Source organism: Nipponia nippon, unplaced genomic scaffold, assembly GCF_047370975.1.
Source record: "Nipponia nippon isolate SJK-2023a ecotype South Korea unplaced genomic scaffold, ASM4737097v1 scaffold_6, whole genome shotgun sequence".
Taxonomy (NCBI): domain Eukaryota; kingdom Metazoa; phylum Chordata; class Aves; order Pelecaniformes; family Threskiornithidae; genus Nipponia; species Nipponia nippon.
Genome location: NW_028262380.1, coordinates 20,367,162 through 20,387,814, shown reverse-complemented (window position 1 = coordinate 20,387,814; position 20,653 = coordinate 20,367,162). Strand labels below are relative to the sequence as shown.

The window sequence follows — 20,653 nt, the reverse complement described above, 5'->3', positions numbered from 1 at the left end:
CCAGTGCCAAGTACAGGCACTATCACCTCCCTGGTCCTGCTGGCCACGCTATTCCTGATACAAGCCAGGATGCTCTTGACCACCTGGGCACGCTGCTGGCTCATATTCAGCTGGCTGTTGACCCACACCCCCAGGTCCTGTTCTGCCGGGCAGCCCTCCAGCCACTCCTCCCCAAGCCTGTAGCGTTGCATGGGGTTGTTGTGACCCGAGTGCAGGACCCGGCACTGAGCCTTGTTGAACCTCATACAGTTGGCCCTGGCCTATCGATCCAGCCTGTCCAGATCCCTCTGCAGGGCCTTCCTACCCTCCAGCAGATCGACACTTCCACCCAACTTGGTGTCATCTGCAAATTTACTGAGGGTGCACTCGATCCCCTCACCCAGGTCATTGGTAAAGATATTAAACAGGACCGGCCCCAACACTGAGCCCTGGGGAACACCACTGGTGACCGGCCGCCAACTGGATTTAACTCCATTCACCACCACTCTCTGGGCTTGGCCATCCAGCCAGTTTTTTACCCAGTGAAGTGCACACCCATCCAAGCCGTGTGCAGCCAGCTTCTCCAGGAGAATGCTGTGGGAGACAGTGTCAAAGGCCTTACTAAAGTCCAGGTAGACAACATCCACAGCCTTCCCCATATCCAGTAACCGGGTCACCTTGTCATAGAAGGAGATCAGGTTAATCAAGCAGGACCTGCATTTCATAAACCCATGCTGACTGGGCCTGATCCCCCGGTTGTCTCGCACGTGCCGTGTAACGGCACTCAGGACGATCTGCTCCATGACCTTGCCCAGCACTGAGGTCAGGCTGACAGGCCTGTAGTTCCCCGGATCCTCCTTCCGACCCTTCTTGTAGAGGGGCGTCACATTTGCTAACCTCCAGTCAGCTGGGACCTCCCCGTTTGACCGGGACTGCTGAGAGATGATGGAGAGTGGCTTGGCCAGCTCCTCTGCCAGCTCCCTCAGTACCCTTGGGTGGATCCCATCTGGCCCCATGGACCTGTGTGTGCCAGTGAGTGTCAATGAATTGTTCTGTCCTTTTATAGGAAGAACAGAAACAGAGAGCACCCAAGTATTTTTGTATACGTGCTTTACTTTTGATCTGAAAAATGAAATTGATATTAAAAAAAAAAAAACTTCCTTTAAAAAAAAAATGCATAATCCCACAGCAACATATGTGCTGTGATTGTGCTAGATCTGTGACAGATGAGTTTCTAGCCTAGTCTGGTTTGCAGCTATGCTGCTATTTAATTTTGCAAATGTTGGATTGAGTTGGATGAAATTAAGCCGAAATTGGTACAGACGGTGCACTGTTAATCTCCATTTAAAAGAGCCTCTGTTGGCTCCCCAGACTTGAGATAAAGTAGCAATGTAATCTTCAAAATTTTGGGTGAAAAGATTTGCAGACTATTGAAATACTTTGTTCCATTCCTAAAACATCTGGATATTAATGTCATAAAATATAAGAGCGAAGCACACTCAACTCAAAATAAGTAATTTGTAACTAAGGAGATATTCTCACTTAAAATTTGAGGTAGCTATTGCTTTATAAATCCTGGCATTTTAATCTAAGAGATAGACTTTACCTTTGACCAGGCAAAAAAAAAAAAAAAAGAAAAGGTGAGATATACCTAGGAATTACAGAACCAAGGAAGTACACAGTCTGTGTTAGAGGAAAGCAGCTAATGATCATGTGATTAAAAATCTGTCTTTCAGACATCTTTCAGCCATTGTCCGTCCTGCTTAATCTTTTTACAGTATTTTTTTGTGTGTGTGTATATATATATATATATGTAATGAAATAAGCACTGAGGTCATCTTGAATTACCAGTATCAAAAGGTTAATTTTGGTTACCTGTTCTGTTAGATTAACTGTTCTTACAGAGGATATCCTTCTAAGGGTAACTGTCTGCTTTACTAAACCTTAATGAGCTAGGTATCGGAGCATCTCAGCGAGGTAGACATTATTCCCTTTCATAGAGCAAGAAGCTTGGTCAGAGAGGTTAATTGATTTTCACCAAGGTCACAGCAGCAGTGTGTTGCTGAACCTACATTTTTCCAGCTCTGAAGCTCATGCTGTAACAAGACTGTTCTTGTTTCTGACACACTAAACTTCCCATTCTTACTGGACTGACATATTTTTTCAAGCCCACTGTGTGAGAGGACTTGAAGAATAATACGTGCAGCGGTAAAATTACTATTGAAACACTGCACTAATAAAAACTCGGTAACGTTGCAGCTTACCAGTCCCACAGTGGCTACAGCAATGAAGTGCTTGAGGCAGGTGTCTGTAGTAGACCAGAGTTGACTTTGTGTGATGCTGCAAACCTGTACGCTGTTCCCTTCCAATACTTCTCTTTGCATTGCTGTTCTAATAATAATTCTTCTCTTCGGGTGGTAACTATTTTTGTATGTTGCTTGAATGGTGTATTATAATACGCACTTACCGTGGCAGTTAGCAAAAACATCTGGCATCTTGACTGTGTGTATAAAAAAAAACCTAAATAGTTGCAGTGGTCAAGTAATGTGCTAAATTTAGATGAGGTTTGAAAGTTTGGGTAATGTATTTTGGACAGAACACTTAACAGTCAGCTTGAAATCACTTCACGTAAAAATTGCCTGTGGTAATGAAAGAATGTCTTTTTACTTAGGTGGCGCATTTGGAACGAACAGGGCATTACTTAACCGTAAAAGATAACCAGGTGGTGCAGTTACATCCTTCCACTGTTCTTGATCATAAACCAGAATGGGTGCTCTATAATGAGTTTGTCCTTACGACGAAGAACTACATCCGGACATGTACAGACATCAAGCCAGAATGGTAAGCCAAAAGTCTGAAAACAGTCATGACCTACTGTAAAGCTCGTCGTTTTCTTTTTCCTTTTTTAAATTGGGGTGATTCCTTTCACTTTTCCTGAAGCTAATATTGTTAAAATGGTTTGGGGAATGGTAATGGCATGGGTTTGAGATCTTATAGATGGCTAAAAGTTTTCTTTGTGGATACTTGTTTCTGTTTGTGGGAGCTGTGTGTAAAACCCGGATGCCCAGGCTCCGTACACAGTGTGCGGAGAGATGCTTGACGTAAAACCAGTTCCCTTAGTAGGCCTGTTGGGAAGGAGCTGCTGGCAGATCCTAGGCTTGGGGATATGTCCTAGCACCCGCTTGTGTGCCTAAGTTAAGAGATACCGGTAGATGCCTCTGTTCTCAAAATCTAGGACCTCTCTTGGCAGTAGGTGTCTGCAGCTTCTCCGGAAGGATCTGAACAGGATTCACTGCTTTCTTAAAATACGAAGGGAAGAGGTGGTAATACTGGTACGGCCGGCCTTGTCGTAATACTTACTAGTCAATAGAGCGCATATCAAGGAAATTAGAGGCCTGATCCTCTGCAGACGCGCAGAGATCTGCATCCTCTTGCCCGTCTGTAAGGCTGTACTTCAATTGTCAAGCTGTAAGCTTCGGGGACGTGGGAGGCTCTTCAGCTGTTGCTGAAATTGTGCTGTTGTGCAAAAGAGTTTAAAGATTCTTAAGCCAGAAAACATTGCGTGTGTGTGTGTATATATATATACATATATGTTGTCCACAGTATTTTAATGGAAAATATATGTTTGAATCCTTCCTTAGAAATCTTTTTCTGAACAAGCGCTGTGTAAGCCTAAAGCAGAGTCCTAGGGCCTTGGTTGCATTTTCAAGCTTAAAACAGCGAAGGCTGAGCTGTGCTCTTGCACGAACTGATATCTAGGCGGACTTCTGCGGCCTGGGGGCTTTGACATGAAGCAGCCGGTCTGGCTGTGTGGGCTCCTGTGGCAGGCACCGAAGCAGCGGTGTGGGCCCTCGAGGATCGTACGGCTGAACGGGCGCGTCTCGCTAGGCTCCGCTGTCTGCTCTTTGCTTTGGACCTGGGCTCTTGCACAGGATGGGACCGAGGTGTAAATGCGTGTGCATGCGCGTACGCTTTCATTAATCTTAGAATCGCAGAACGAGCTGCAAATAGTGGATAATCTTTGTTTCCCTCAGTTGCAGAGTTTCTGTAGGATGCATCTTAAAGTTTGAGTATTAGTAACAAACTTTTCCTTTTTTGACAGGCTGGTGAAAATTGCCCCTCAATATTATGACATGAGCAATTTTCCACAGTGTGAAGCAAAGAGACAGTTGGATCGCATCATTGCCAAACTTCAGTCCAAGGAATACTCGCAGTACTGAATTTATGCTTTGAACTGAAGTTACTCAGAGGACAGCTTTAAGAAATGAAAGGATTCAAAGTTCAAGTTGTGCTCTTCACTTTGGTTCAATAATGGCCTTTATTTGAAAGCTTTTTAATTTTTCTTTACAGTAAATATTCCATTCTGATTTCATAAATTAAACATTTATGCCTCCCTTTTGTGTTGACACTGTAGCTCATACTGGAAAAGCTGATCAATGTTTTGCAGTTTATTGAAAGTAGTTCTATATATAACAATGTTATAAGCATTTCTTTAGAAATGGTTGAAAATGCTTCTAAAAATGTGATTATCGACCATGGTATGCATGATCGTTGTAATTGTTGACATTCCTTTTAGAAGTTGTGAAATGTTACAACTTGTGCTTATGTAGACACAATCTTCAGCTTCAGTACAAAGGTACTGACTTCAATAAAGTCTATTTATACTAATTTTTTGCCACAGTATGTCAGTATTTCTATTGTTTTGAGCAAAATGTGAGAAGCCATTTAGTCTCCCGTTAAACTGCTGGTTTATTGACATGGCAGTAGTTTAATATTTTAACATTAAAAGTGCGGATGCTTAAGCCACCACGATTACGGTGCCGTCGATATAATACATACAACGTTGATCCCTTGCAAACTTGTTTAAATTATGTAGGAAATTGTTTTAAAAATGAAATGCACGCAGAATTTTTTGGAGAGTGCTTTCTGGAAACGTACTCCTAGATATCTCTCGGCCAGAACTATAGTAATATGTCCTGTAAAGTGACGCGTCTGTGGCCAGTTAGAAATCACCCTGCCGGGCAATGTTCAGACAGAGCTTAAGATCAACCCAAGTGATGCTTAAGTGACGCTGTAGGGCAAATGGCATCGCACCGTGGTGATTTTGTAGTGATTTTTAGTGAAATATGACTTGGCAGCATTTGCAATTTTTCGAAAGCTAATCCCATGTGGAATTCATAGTAAGATTTGATCGGAGGGCTGGAGCGCCTCTCCTGGGAGGACAGGCTGGGAGCGTTGGGGTGGTTCAGCCTGGAAAAGAGAAGGCTCCAGGGAAACCTTATAGCAGCCTTCCAGTACCTGAAGGGGGCCTACAAGAAAGCTGGAGAGGGACTTTTTACAAGGGCCTGTAGTGATAGGACAAGGGCTAACGGCTTTAAACTGAAGGAGGGTAGATTGAGCTTAGATATAAGGAAGGAGTTCTTCAGTGTGAGGGTGGTGAGGCACTGGAGCAGATTGCCCAGAGAAGCTGCGGATGCCCCATCCCTGGAAGTGTTCAAGGCCAGGTTGGATGGGGCTTTGAGCAACCTGGTCTAGTGGAAGGTGTCCCTGCCCACGGCAGGGGGCTGGACCAGGTGATCTTTAAAGGTCCCTTCCAACCCAACCCATTCTGTGATTTAACCTATTTGTTCAGATTTCAGTTTTTCCTCTCCCTGGAATACGCTGGGATCTGGTCCTTCTGGCAAAGAGGTGCTGGAGCAGCTCTTGCTGAAACGGGCTCCCCTGGAACGGGAGCCGCACGCTGTCGCGCCGTGAGGCTGAACCACAGATAGGTGATGTTTGGAGAGCTGGCAACTGCCCTCGGTGACATACTGGTGTTTGGGGTATCCTATTTACATCATAGCGGTTGGCTAATTACTTGGAATTACATAACTTGAGGATTCTCTTCTAATTCCAACTTTTTTCCTAAAATGCCGTTTAGATGAGGGGGAGTGGAAAGTTCTGAATGCTGCTGCTGTTGTTGTTAGCAATGCAAACAGTATTGTGAAAGACTGTGTCTGAAGTTGAAAATCGGAGCGCATTCCTAATACCCAGTGGGACTTGTGAGGCTGCCCCCGGTTCGATCGGGGAGTGGGGATCTCCCCGGCTTCAGGCAGTGGGGGTGGCTCTGGACTTCCCTGCCCTGTGACATTTTCAGGAGGAAGGAGGGAGGTTGAGTCTTCATAAAATGGTGAACTGAGTTACGTTTTCTGACTGCAGTTATAAGAGTGTTTATTTAAAACATGGAGATCCTGAATTTAAAACAGTTTGACTTCAAACTGGTATCCCTAAACGTACAAGCGTTTGTCCGACTCCTGCTGTAGGATAGCTAAGTTCAGCCTGCGGGGTTTCGTGATGCCTCGCTTACCGGCCCCGGGGGGCGGGGGAGCTGCTCTGGGCAACGCTGGGAAATGGCTGCTCCCCGGGTGAGGAGCCTGGCAGCATTTGTGCGCAGCCCCCAGCTAACGGGTGTAGAGCCCCCTTCTGTGTGACTTGTCCGGGGTACGGCAAGGCTCATGGACACAGCCAGTTCCCAGCATGAAACCCCTTGAGGACCCCAGAACCAGCTGGCATCAACTGCGGTGGCTTCAGTAGTTGCGAACGGGGGAGCAGATGGCCGTGCCTCTGAGTGGAACTTGACACGGGGGAGACTTTGGCCTGGCTTGCTTTTTTTTTTTTTTTTTAATTGTCATACCCAGAACTCAGCTTGGGCCTTGACAGCCAGCCTGGGATCTTTCACTCTCCTCTGTCCGCTACCCGGAATGCAAACAGTACAGCCCAAATTAACGTCCTGACAGCTGGGCAGCCCCGCCATCTCCCAATTAAGTCGGTGACACCTGTGCAACCCTCCTAAAGGCACTGGGGTGTGGCGGCGCGGCTGGCTTAATTGGAAGGCTGTCGGGTGTCCTGGCTCTCGCCGGGGCCGGAGCGGCCCAGCACCCTCTCCCCTCCTGGCAGCGGGAGCGGGGGCTGCGGGGAGCAGCTGGGATCCCCCGGGGATCTGGGGGCTGGCGCTTCGAGGAGGTGCTGAAGCACCTTGGGACCCTGGTGGGTTCGATACTTGCGTGACGTGTGTATGTCATCGTGATTCCCTGGAAAACGCTTCTCTTGCCGAAGAACGGATGAGCAAAGCACGCGCAAGGCTTTCGTCTAGCCCTAAAGCCTTTTCTCACGCCGGCCTGCGTGTGCTGAAGGCAGAGCCGTTCCTTGGCCGACGGTCAGGTCGTGGGGAAGGGCCCCGCGGGGTGGGGAAGCGCCGTGTCTGCGCGGGCGTGGCGCCGTGGCTGTTCCCCCGCAGGTACCGACGCCCAACAGCGCAGAGTGTTCCGGGGTTCGGGGCAGCAGCGTGCAGGCTCGCGTCAGCCACTGCGGGCACCTTAGAGTTACTGCAAATTTCACTTTTTAAGATGTCACTTCAGAGCCATGTAGCAGTGGGAAGGGAGCAAGTTATCGAAGAAGTGACTGGCCCTCTCCAAAGGACTAATGAAAGGGACAGCGTGGCTTCTTGGAGAAAGACGTTTTCTAGGCCCTAAGGGAAAACTGTATCAGGAACCTTGTAGCTACAGTTATCTCGGGGATGCGACAGATGCACGCAGAGTAACTTGGTCTTGAGACTGGCCCTGGTTTTTTGTGATTAGGTGTTGAAAGATAAAAACTCATTCCCATTTTTCTGGTGGAAAAACTGTCAAAAAAGGTTGCCCAGAGAAGGGGACCGAGAAGGAGGCTGGGAATGAGGCGGCTTTATCTCTGAGCGTAGGAAGGTCGCTGCCTCCCTCCTAGAACAGTTAAAAACACCCGCAGTCCTGCTCATCAGCAGGGCCTGGGCTGCTTGTACTGCTGGCTGCAGTAAATGGGGAAAACTTGGAAACTGCAAAATACACAGCAGTTTGCTCAGGTCAAATAGAAGTGCGGCTTCCCGTGCATTTCGTTCTGTGAAACGCCACAGCTGACTGCACGAGCCGGTGGCGGTTTCTGCTGGCCTGTGGAGAGAGGGATCCCGACGGAAGTATGCCGGCTGCCCCGACCAGCTTCGGCTGTTGGCTCTTCCGCTGCCTTCCCTGCCCGGCCAATGTCGCTCCCGAGCGGTCAGGCGGCTGGCTGGGCTGGAGCCTGTTTCTTTGGGAGTACAGAGGAATTGCTCCCGTAGGATTAGCTGGTTACCTGCTTCGGAACAATCTAAAAGGAAAAGCAATGCTTTGTTTACTTACGGTGGTTTTTTTACCAGAGGAATTCTGGTGGGTTTCGAAGATCGGTGGTTGGTATAAACTAAACTATTTATAGTGCGGGACTTTCGAAAATATAGAATGGATTAGATGATAGGAAAATAGTATATAAGTGAAAGGAGTATATTTTTTGAAAAGAGGAGAGTCTTCCATCTTAATTGTGCTTCTGTACAATACCTCAAAGCAGTAAAGGGCTAATAGTGATGCGAGGTCGTAACTATGCTTAGGTTTGTTAGATACAGGGGTAGTTCCTGACGACCGAGTACGTAAAGCTGTGTTTAGGTACGTAGCTGTTAACGTTATGGAGACATAAAGAGGTGACCAGTTAACTGTGCTTAGGTTCGTAGGGATTTTCTAGCATTTAGAATTTTTGCCAGAGAAAAGAATAAATGGCGACTCCATGCTTCGTTGCATCTTCACGTCATAAAAACCCCTGAACTTTTGCTTTTGGGAGATCTGTATGCACACCAGGGCAAAAGCCAGGCGCTGAAGTTCCTTTTGGGGTTTCAGGAGTGTATTCACGCGTCGTACCTGTATTCATTCCCTGAAGCTGAAGGGCTGGTGGTACAGGCCAGCTCGTGTCCGTCTGTCCTGTAGCAGCACGCTCGGCTTTGCCTGACGGAGCAACACTGCCGTGGCTGATCACCACCTCCCGTTTTGGATCAGGGCTTGTAAAACACCGTTCGTTTGTGACCTGTAATTTTCAACCTGTGCTGCCACACAGTGCGTATTGGAAACTGCCAATTATTTGCCCTAAGAAATGCAGCATAAAGAAAAAAATGCTAAAATTAGCTTTCAATATGTCATTTTAAAAGATACCTTAACAAAAGTCAAAGGGCAAATCGTTTTTGTTCCATCCAGTCAACCTACAGTTACTAATTTGTGATCGGATTGCTATTGTTCTCTTCATGTTCTGACAAGTTAGCAATAAAAAGCCATACCGCACCATGATGCTAGGGAGCAGAGTTGTATTCTAAAGTACATGCATTTATGCACTTACTGTAATTTGTGAGTAATAGCCGTTTATCTCGCTTTTAGAACAGCTGAAGGTTTTAATAATAAACATCTTTTACTATTAGAAGTATAATCTTGTATTGGTACTCTGACCTTTTAAAATTATTTGACTTCAAGACTATGTACGGGACATAAGATCTGTGTGAAGCAGAGCGGGAAAAATTATCTACTTGCTCAGCCTTGCTCATTTTGCTCCTAACAGACCTTGCACCGGTGGCTGTCGGTGGTGGTGTGCTTCCTAGACCTGCTCCGACACCAGACTGGGCATTGGTCCCCAGCCATGCAAACGCCTGATGCTTGTGAGCTTTAAAAGCAGGATGAAACCGTTACGAGCGCGTTTGCCCCTCTTTTCACTTTTCCTTTCGCAAATGCGACGCTTGGGCTGCCTCTCATTTGCGCTGATGCGTTCGAGATAAGTGGTTGGTGTCAAGGAGATCCCAGCTTCCAGTATCGAGGGATTACACTCAATACGGTAACACCCGTAAACTAACGTTCCTGGAGCAGCGGTAACAGGCGGCGGCTGCTGCTGCTGCTGGGAGGTGGTCTGATTTTGCAGTTTCATCCCAGATATGGGAGTTTCTCAGGAACGCTGAATGTATGTTGGACAGGTGATAGAGTAACTTCCATTTGTGTACATCTTGGCTTTGAGTGATTCTTTAAGCTTTCTCCAACTATGAAAGCTATGCAGTAGTTATGTTGTATAGAAAAATAAAACATAGCACAAATTAATGTTGATAATAAATATTTCCTGTGGCTCTAAACATTTATTATTTTGGGTTGGTCTTATTCTTTGAGCTAAAGTAGGCTCCTGCCTTCCATTTGAATTCAGCGTTTATTTTGCAAGCGTATCACATTAATGTTCCCAGCCTCGTTGCTTCCAGCAGCATAAACAATAAACATGGAAAGCATCGAGCACTTACCGGGCTCCACAGAGCGGAGGGCTGCTGGTGGACCTGCTTCCTGGCTGCTTTCTGTATTTAAATATTCAGCCATGTAGTAAACTCGCTTCTGCTTATATTAGTGACCAGTTTTATCCTCAAAAATATCCACCTTTTCCGCTTACGAAGACGCTAGTGTTTATTATCAAAATTCATGTGCGATTTTAAAGAGTTACAAGCTAAACTCGACCTTTCAGACCTTAGAATGGCACATTTGAGGTTGTCTCATTTTGCACGTTGAATAACGAGTAACTGATAAGCCTTTTACTGTGACAGGGATAGTATCGTTCTTTTAAAAAATTTAATCCACTGTGAACTTTTCCTGAAAGGCTTTCCATTTGCGCAGCGGTGGAAGGTGAAAAGCAGTGCGACTTGCGAGATGTTTCTATGAGCAGCTAGCTGTCCAAGAGGATACGACAGCTTCGTTCCAGTTGAGTTTACTGGGTTACGCGCTATAATGGAAGTAAACTTAAATTACTGCTACTTTTACATACTTTTAAAAAAGTAATTTGATTAAGAGCAGAAATCAAAGATAAGAATTGGCAAGAATTTAAAAATCCCAGTCTTAATGTTCAAAATAAGACGTACCCTGTTTGTTGAAAACAGTCATTTTGTTTTCAGTAAATGCACGGACAATGAACAGCTTCTCCCTATAAGCAAGCCGGTGTTCAAGAAAATCCATACAGGAATGGGAACAAGAACATGAGAATACTTATTTCATTTTGGATGTCAGATCGGGGCTGCGCTTTACACGTTTTTGCTCTGAAGCGCCTTGTTGGACGCGCTGCCGCGTAAGCCAAACACTATTCAAACGCCTGTTCTCTGCATTCTCGAGCATTGCCAAATCCAAGGTTAAACGGTAATGCGGTGGTAGCGTTATGAATTTTCTGCAGCCTAGAGAAATCCTGTTTGTTTCTGGAGGAGAATTATGGAAGGAAAAGCGAATAGGAAAATATTCTATTACCTGAAACGGTGATGGCCTACTTCCTGATCTCCTTCATAACCATACTTGTTCTTCACACAATAATTGCCTGCAATGACCGTTATTTTTGCAAGTAAAGCTTAAGAATCCAACTGTTTGTAGTCTACTGGCATGATATGAGACTAATGTTTAGATCTCCCATTAGGTACAGTGAGGGTTCAAAAATTAATTGGCTTTTTTTAGCAGTCTCTTGATCAAACTAATCTGATTATAAAAACAACTTTATCAATGCTGGGCTGTCTAGACTCAGAACAGAACTTCCTAAATTAGCAACAAAGTCAGCAGCAAATCTTTGTTCTTACTACTTCCAAAACTTCAACGTTAAAAAAGTAAAAATTTGCAGAGACATTCTGATTGCCTTTCCTTGCATTCACTTTAACCTGCTTTAAGAAAAACAATTACTCTTTCCCTTGATTTCGGGCAGTATGTAACAGAAAGGACATGTGCTTACAAGCTGCAGTACCGTGTCTGGTACAAACGCCTGCCTAGCTCAGAGTAGGTTTTCTCCTAGTGAGGTTTGTTTATATTAATTGGATCAAATAGAATGATGTCACCGAAGAAATCCAAAGTTAATGATCTGTCAAATCCCTTTGAAATATCTATCAATTATTTCTGAGGGTTTGCTGCCTCTTTGTGGTATTTCTTGTGTAAAAATGGAATTCCGTATCGATCAAAGCTTTTCTTGGGATTGTGCAAAAGACAGTTAAATGCAATTTCCCCGAGTTCTACAGTGTGCGACTGGGAGTCTTTCTTCCTCCCTGCTCCACCTTCCTCCCCACACGATACAGCGCATAGTGCCAAAGGCGTAGCCAAATCTTTTTTGAATGTCTGTAATATACTTTGTGATGATGAGGTGCTACTGCTTTATCAATAAGCTTTGAATAATGTGCTGAATGGCGAATCCTCTCCTCTTTTTCATTATCTGAGCGATGACAAGAGATCTCGTCATACCTTTGAGTACATTCATTCTTAGACGACATCTTTACCATGATTGATAACACAGCGGTGAGCCTACTCTGTTTGTATCACTCAGTATTTTGCTAATGACCTGAACGTACCCCGAAGCAGGCAGAATAGCTGCGGGGTTTTTATCAGATGTGAAGATACTTGCACTAGAGGCAGAGACCCATGACAGGCCAACCATCTTGATTCCTGTGAATTTGGGTTATTCTAGGATTTTCCCTCCCCTTTGATTAGTTACTTCATATAGTTACTTCATAACTATAATCACAGAAATCGCAGAAACATAATCACAGAAATGTTATTTTTGGGAAATTATAATCCGATAGGGCTTTAGTAATTTATTTACATTGTCAATTGGTGGTGAGACTATAAAAGTTATGAACTACCTCATAAGTTCATGCCTGCCTACATTTGAATGGCACATATTCACTGGTTGTTATTTATAATTCTAGGGGTATTGAACTGATGGAGATTACTCATGTTGAAAAGCTGCTGGAAGGCCTGAACTAGGAATTAAATTATCACAGTGGCTTCATTTTGTTAACAGTCTCATTGAAAATATCTTGCTTGCAGGACAATCAAACTCATCAGTGTTCTGCTCTTCCACTTCAGTAGACAAAGTTTTAATCAGTGGCACACTTGATCTTGCAGATTTCAAGGAAAAGAATTTCCTGCATTTTGAGATGAGCAAAAATTCATGTAATCTAGCTTTTAAACTCCTGGCACTTTTTTTTTCTTTCTTTTTTGAATAATCAGCTTTACTTCATTCAGTTGCCTGTTTCACGTAACTTCAATTATCAAGATGACCCAATGCTTAGATGGGATTAGCTCATGGATGAAGAGCAAGCAACCGAATCTGAACTCGAGCAAGGCAAATAATAGCCTGATGGTGAGATCAAAACATTTTCAAAAATGTACCATTTTCTCTGAAGTTGTATATTTGCAATTGGGCTTTGCCTTTAGATGGCTTTAGAGAAAGTTTTTATTCATTTCTGATGGTCTCACATAGCAGCATTTACAAAAAAATAATTTTCTGCTGTCCTCTTGGAGCTGCCATCCTATCTTAGCAGTCAGTCATCCAGCTTCAATTATCTTTTTATCTTTTGGATGAAGCACAACAGCGTATGCAATCTTCAACATCTAGCAAACTTACAAAAATGAGTTACGTTCCAGGTCTTGCTTTTTTTCTTCAAGACTCTTAGCAGCCTGGACTCAGCTCTGGGATGAAGACCACGAGTGCCAAAGTCAGTGCCAGTTACTTCTTTGGTGTAACTGAACTTCCTGAAACAAGGGTGAAGCTTGCCTGTGCAGTAAGCGTGCAGTAACCATAAGAACAAGATGGTATAACAAATTTCAACAGTAACTAATCATCATCTAGAATCTCACTACCTTCTGCTTTAATTGCAAGGACCATTTCTTCTGTCACCATATACAGCAAAGACTCCAACACAATCCTGCTGCCTTTTTGATGAGAGGAAGAACGAGCAGGTGTTAGTCACCTCGTTTAGTGCGCTGCTTGAAAGTATTCCCATAGTACTCAGCATTCAGATATTCCGGTGATACATACAGTCATAAGAAGTGTATCGGAGATAACAGAACGTTAGAAAAGCTGGCTCTGACAAATCCCTATGCCACCACCATTCAGTGGATGGAAAGTATCCATTTTCTGTATTTTGATCGTTCAGTTTTCTGAATGCAGTTTTCTTTCAGCAGAACCTTGTATTTTTTGAATGGCGGCATGCAATTGAAGTTTGGGAGTGTTATGCCGGGGTACTTTAGAAAAGCTGTGTTTTGATTAATCTTGATCTGTTATGCTAATACTTGAAAAACATGCACACGTAGCTTTTGTGGTTGAGGCTGATGAATCCAATGTGCAGAAGCTGTTCTGGGAACTCCAAGTCTCTCAGGTCGCTTGGAACTGGGCTATCTAGCTACGTGAAGGTGAAAAAAGCCATCCGGATTTCAGCTAGAATAGAGTGAGAAACTGATGAAAAAAAGCAGAACACTGAAATGATGTTTTAAAGGTGACTGTGGTTGCTGTGTTCTCATCCACTGCCGGTTTCATTCTCAGTTACGCCTAATCCTACATTTTTGTATTATAGACACGAGTTATCTTGAAAGTTAAATAGAAACCTAAACACTCTGGAATCTCCACTTATTTCTGCTCTAAGCAGGTTTTTGCTCCTCTGGGGCTAATTGCTTTTATAAACATTGTCTAACAATGTTGCTTGACTTTTCCAAGGGTCTGGTACTTAAACTGTTGATCTCCTCAAATATTAAAAGCATGTAATACCCAGCTCCAGAGGTGTTCATAAAGCAAAATGAAATCATTTGATGGAAGGTGCTAAGGAAGCTTTAAAGTATTAGCCTAATAGAAAACCTATCAGTGGACTTTTAAAGCCTTTCCTCTTCAATTTTTATGGACTGTCTTAATTGACTTTAAAAGGCTTTTATGCACTTATGAACAGGCTAAGTAGAAATATTCTTTTTTTTTTTTTTTTTTTTTTTAACCTGCAAATAAGATACAGGGACAGCTTCTAACTTTATTTTACAATATCTGATATTACAGGCTTTTGCCCTGTGAGAAGGGATTTTCAACTAATGAAGTCTAGTAAAGTCGGGAATAAAAAAAGTTACATTGGAGGGACACTAAACCACCTAAACAAAATGTACAGCCGCAGAGTATCACTTTGTGTTGTAGAATCTCAACTTGGAGGATACAGCCCAGTTGAATCCTGATCCCCTTGGGACTGTTCTGATACAAATCCGTTTGCTTACATGGAACATATAAGTTGAAGATGAATGTCTTTTCTATCTCAAACTCTCCATATGCTTCTCAAACCAAACACCTCTAGAAGCCTTGCTTTTCAGGGAATTTCTCAAGACCTCACTCCACGTAAAGAAAAGAAAGATGCGTTCACGATGCTCTGGCTTTTGCCTGCCGCAGTGGGGTATGTCTACTCTTTGAGAGGTCTCTCCCCAAACTTGCCACTTGGTGATACCAGATAAACAGCAGTCCCTGGCCTTACTCTTGCCTCTGTGCACCAGCCTCAGAGGATTGAGGATGTCTGTGAGACGACAGGACCAGCCTCAGTTTGAAAGCTTCACCCTGATTCACCTTATTCCCATACCAGACAGGCTTTGCAGGGAGAAAAGAAATCATACCTCCCCACCCCCCGCAAAGAAAAGAGTTTCTAGTTTATTTAATAGACTTTGAAAGTCTTTAAGCTGAGAACACAGAAGCAAAGAGCAAAACAAATTAAATTCTAGACTGTACTTAACAAGATGCCTTTCTGGCTGCTTTGCTGGCCTTTACCTAGCACTCTGGCCCATCCTAACTAACTGCACAGTATTATGCTGTGTGCGTCTCTGAAGAGATTTGAGTAATTTTCTCTGTTCCACCTGCACCAGGCCTCTTTCTTTCAGCACAGATGGAGTATTAATGGTTATCCTGAGGTTACTTTTGTTATTCAAACATTTCCTCCACCCATCATCAATCCATTTGTTCCAAGTTCCTTACAAGAGTTTATTTTATTTTATCTTATCTTCACTTTACTCCTTCCTACCCACAGGAGTGAATACACCTTTGCCTCTATTCTGTGGAGCTGTTAGCACACTGGGATATTAGACAACAGTTATTTGTGGATTTTATTATGTTTGGTTACACACTTCTAGAAATAGAAGTAACATACAAAGTTTTTTGCTTCATCACCAACATCACAGTAACAATGATGTTAGCGTGCTAAATCATGCGCTAGACGGATAGATTACTAGCCATTTCAGTAATGGCTGGTTGACTGAAAACATCTACAAATGGTCTGGAAGAGCAATATATAATGCTATAAGTAAGTTTTCAGATCTCGTTTTGCTGCCAGCAGAAGTGTGCTCTGCAGAGGCCTTGAACAGGTCCTGAGTAGTTTGCAGCTATAAGAAAAGACTACAGCTGGATCTCCATTAGTAACTGATCACTGCGCAATTAAGCTTAACCTCCTACCACGGATGCTCCCCCAGGGGCAGCTCTCTGAACTGCAAATGAAGAGATTTTGAGCTAGAGCAAATGGTTAACAGCAGGATGAGGAACAATGTTTGAAGGAAAAAGATAAGAAAACCCCCAAACATCTAAGAACCCATAATCTGTTTTGAGACTTTTAAAGAACATTGCATCGGAGGGGCAGATAGTATGTCCGTTGCTAGAGGAGAGGAAGTAGGTTAAATGCCACCTACTGAAGTGTATAAATACAGCAGGTATTAGGAAAAAGAAAAAGGAAAAGAAGAACAAAAAAGAAAAACAAAAAGAAAAAGAAGAGAAAGGAGAAGTCTAAACTGTAGGATTTTCAGTTCAAAATGTAGGAACTTTGGATCAAACCATAAAATTTTAGTGCAGACTTTACCTGAACAGCATAAATAGCTCAGAGGTCAGGCTATGGGGGAGCACAGATTCAGGGTGAATGCACTACGACTTCATATGAAGATGAAACGTGCAATGTCAAGTTCCTTAATATTTTAGAAGCAAGATGCTTTAAACACTGACTCCTCAGAGGGAAGAAAACAATTCAAGAAGGATGGTGAAGTAGAAAGGAATTTTACTTCTTAATTGTTGCTGTCTGAAAGGCTGAAATAAATTCTTAAACTGCCTGAAGGTTTGTTGGCCACTGATGAGCAGCCTTGACAGGCTGAAGTCTCTGAAGGAAAATACTGAAGCGATTTGAGAAACAAATCATCGTGGAAACACCTCGTTTCTGATGCAGCTTCCATATTCTGTTGCTGGGAACCTTCCTGCTGTATTTCTACCTGGTTTAGGGCAGGACGAAAGGTTCTTTGACCTCATGTGAGGTCAGAGTTGCCTGTCACAAAGGTTCCGCTGGATGATGAATTCAGGTATTCTTGGGTAGCCTTCCTTCAGACAAAGCCAACTCACATCAAAAAGCTGCTTCACTCAAAAAGCACACTTCTGCTACACTCGGGTATGCTTTGTGGTATTCCATGTTCATGTCACGTTTGGAGACTGAAGAAAATAATATTTCCTCAACGAACAGAATGGTTAAAGGATTCTATGGGTAAGAGTAAAAGGTGGTTTATTCCTTAAAATATCAGGTGAGGGGGAGTGAGGAGCTTCAGTGGGCTTTTTTGATCAGAAAACCATCTCTAGTCTGCTCCATTGATGGCTATGGGCTGCTATGAGTGTGCAGGGTGCTGCTCAACAAACCACTGGCCCTCCCAGTTACGACTTGGAAGCAAAAATATTTTTAAAATTAAAAACATATAATATATTCTTATATGAAATAGAACAATTATTCTGAAATAAATTACCACCTACATTATTTGCTTTCCATTTATAATTATCTGAGTTTTACGATATCAACGTCAGCTGATGAGGAAAACGTTCCCCTTGTCAGAGGACCGCGCTTGAAGTGCTGGGGATGCAATCAGGATAAGGAATACTCAAGGAATACGGTCAATGCTAATCCATTTCTGCTAATTGTTTGGCCAACCCTTTTAAATCATTATATTGAGTGTGACTTCACTGTGTCCGATGAACGACCTGACGACGGCTTACGGGCCGTCGGTTTTACTTCTCCTGACGGCCGGGGTCTCCCTGCTGACCTGGGGCGCCTTCGCAGGGCGCCGTTGTCACCAGGGCTGGATGCACGGGCGCGGGCGGGAGGGACCTCACGTTGCCGGTGCCACTTCTGTGACCACGCACACGCTTAAAAGAAAAAAAAAAAAAATTATGCCGCTTTTCTCCCGCTCCTTGAAAACGGGGCGCTGAGGAAAATGCCCCCCCCCAGAGGAAAGAAAGCGCGGGGGGAATTGCACCTGACAGACGGGGACCCGCTGACGACTCTAAGGAGAAGTTTCCCGCGGGCGGGCGGGCCGGAGGCAGCGCCCCGCCCCCTCCCCCTCAGGCGCCCGCCGCGGGGCGGCCGGGCCGGGCTGCGGCGCCGGGGCCAGGCCGGAGCCCGCGCACCCCCTGCCGCCCGGGGCCGGGCCGGAGCCCGCGCACCCCTCGCCGCCCGCGGGCCGCACGCCGGGAAGCGAGCGCCAACTTTTCAGGCGCGGCGCGGCGCGGCTGGGCGCTGCCCGGCGCGGCGCGGGGCGGGGCGGGGCGCGGGAGGCCGGGCCGCGGCCGGGAGGGCGGGCCCGCCCGCGGCGGCGCTGCCCCGGCGCGGCGGGTGAGGACGCGCGTCGCCACTTGCCCGCTCCTTCCCCGCCGCGGTGCGGGCGCGGGTCCTGCCGGCGCCCCCTCGTTTCCTGGCGCAGGCTGCGCCGCCGAGCAGGGACGGGGGTGGGTGGGGATGGAGAGGCCGCCCGGCGCTGGTGATTCAGTGCCGGGGTCTGTAGCGCAGCCCGTCCCCGCCGGCGGCGGCGGGGTGAGCGCGCGCACGTGACGCCGGCCCCGGCTCCTCAGTGCCGCCACAAACAGAGGCACACGCAGACACTCGCGCGCACACACACGCACACGCCCGCCACGCGCTGCGCTCCCCGCTGCTCCATCCGGCCGCCTCGCTCCCGCTCGCGCGGACCGCGCAAGCCGCCGCCGGGGCGAAGCTGTCGGCACGCGCCGCGGTGGCAGCGCCAGCGGCGGCAGCAGCGATCGCGCAAGAGGCAAGAGTTTGCGAAGGCTGCTGCGTGCCTTCCCGAAGAGGTTTTGCGCCCGGAGGATGGCTGGCTGCGGGCTGTCAGAAGACGCATGCTTCTCCTCCTTCTTTTACAACTACACCTCCTCCTGGGAGACCTCCTACAACCAGGTAAGGGGCGGCCGGTGCTGCAGGCGCGCTCGGCGGGCTCCTCGGGGAGGCGAAGGTGGTGCCTGTGGGTGCAGGAGGGGGCTGGAAGTGTTCCCGTTCAGCGCGGGTGGGGGAACCAGCCGAAGACCAACCAGGGCGGGAGGGAAAGGAGCCGTCTGCCGCTCAGCCCCCCGCGCCCCCCGTGAGGGAGAGGAGCGGGAGGAGGGCTGAGGCGCGGAGCCGGGGAGCAACTCGGGGCACAGGGAGGCAACTCGAGCGGGGCGCCCCGAGCCTCCCCCGCCGCCGCCCTCCGCGCACGGAGGGCCCCCGCCGAGGGCAGCCGGGCGAGTCTGCCGGGGCGGGGGGGGAGCCGGCAGGCTCGGTGCGAGGGGACCCCCGCACACCCCTTCCCCTCTCCCTCAGAAATGGCTGCGTGTGCGTTCAGCCTCGTAATCTGGGATCCTGCCGAGGCGGAGGTAGTTCGGCTTTACCCGTCCCTTCTGCTTCGCCCTCCACCCCCCCCCCGTACTTAACTTTGATGGCCGTGCAGTGCCGAGCGCCCGGCCGGGCACCGCCGGCTCCTCGGCCGCCTCGGTCTGTGCCGCCCGCGCGGTGGCTCGGGCCGCGGGGGGCGGCTGGCGAGGGAGAGCGGGGAGAAACCAGACATCGCGCCTCAGAGGTAGAGCGCTATTCTGGGAGCCTCCAAAGCGTCTTTAATTAAATAACTGTTGTAGTCTGCTGCCCCCGCTGCTTGTTTGGTGAAAGTCTACAGGCAACTGTCGTTTATAAACTACACCGGGGCGTCTGAGCGCGTGCCTGCGTGCGGAAGGGGGTTGCGGGCGCTGGCGTGACGGGAAAAGTTGGGCAGCGGGCGGGAGGCACCGCGGGGCGGCGGGAGGCACCGCGGGCCGTGGAGGCGGCGGTGGGAGAGCGGCCCGCGGCCCCCGCGGCGGCGAGGGGCTCCGGGGGTCCCCCCGCTGCCTCCCCGCGGGGCGCAGAGCCCGCTGAGCTCATGGAAAAACGCGCGGCCGCAGCCCCGGTTTCCAGGCGACCGAAATCCCCAAACTCGGCGTTGCCAGTTTAGGGTTACACCTCGGAGCGAGGGATCGAGGAGCCGCGGGCTCCTGCCTGCCGCCGGGAGTTACTAACACCGACCGGCGGGGAGCGGGGCTCCTCCTCCGGCAGCGGCCGAGCCCAGGCGCGGGCGGCCGGCGGAGTCCGGGGGCCGGGCCGTAGCGGTGGGGCCCTGGCAACCGTGCCGTCCCTGGAAGCAAGCGAATGAACACCGGTCTCCGGTGTCCCGGGTGCCCGCGCCGGGCCCATCTGGGGCGGCACCTGGTGCTGGGCACAGCCGCCTGCCGAGTTTGCCGCCCCGCTCGGGGGAGAGCCTTGCTAGCGGGGAACGAGGCAGGCTCGGCCGCGCTGAGGAGAGGGGTTCGTGTGGGAGCAGACACCGGCAGGCAGGCGTCAGCCCCAGAGCCACCGCCGAACTGCGGTCTCCCGAGGGCGCCGGAGCCCCTCTGGCCCGACGCAGTCGTCAGGTGTCGCCTGGCGGGGCGGGAGGGCGGCGGGTCCGTCAGGGCCGGCGCGGCTGACCGGGCCGGGCGGGCGCCGCCGGAGGGCTCGGGGCCGGGAGCGGGGCTGCCCGAACCGCGGCCCCGGCCGCCAGCGGCACGGCGTGCCCGGCTGCCCGGCGGCGGCTGCGGCGTCAGCTGGCTGGGCGCCGACCGCGAGCGGTGGCTTGGGGCGGCCGGCGCGGCTGAGCCCGGGCCGGCCTGTGTTCCTCTGCACACAGCAGCGCACGCACCGGCGTGCTTGTGTGCGCCGAGACCGTGGGTTGTTACCCTG

General features: G+C 48.0%; 2 protein-coding genes across 3 annotated transcripts in view; both read left to right on the top strand.

The window, feature by feature from the left end:
- The window catches only part of DHX15 (DEAH-box helicase 15), a 51,817-nt gene extending 47,170 nt beyond the window's left edge, over positions 1 to 4,647 (top strand). The window contains exons 13-14 of the mRNA XM_087735830.1: positions 2,651 to 2,820; positions 4,082 to 4,647. Of these exons, the coding sequence (XP_087591956.1) occupies positions 2,651 to 2,820; positions 4,082 to 4,199 (288 nt within the window). The 3' untranslated portion in view covers positions 4,200 to 4,647. The remainder of the gene's footprint in view (positions 1 to 2,650; positions 2,821 to 4,081) is intronic.
- Positions 4,648 to 18,258: 13,611 nt separating this feature from the next.
- Positions 18,259 to 20,653, top strand: part of PPARGC1A (PPARG coactivator 1 alpha) — a 369,128-nt gene continuing 366,733 nt past the window's right edge. For both annotated transcript variants that reach the window (XM_087737435.1, XM_087737436.1), the window contains exon 1: positions 18,259 to 18,826. In XM_087737435.1, the coding sequence (XP_087593561.1) occupies positions 18,740 to 18,826 (87 nt within the window). In that variant the 5' untranslated portion in view covers positions 18,259 to 18,739. The remainder of the gene's footprint in view (positions 18,827 to 20,653) is intronic.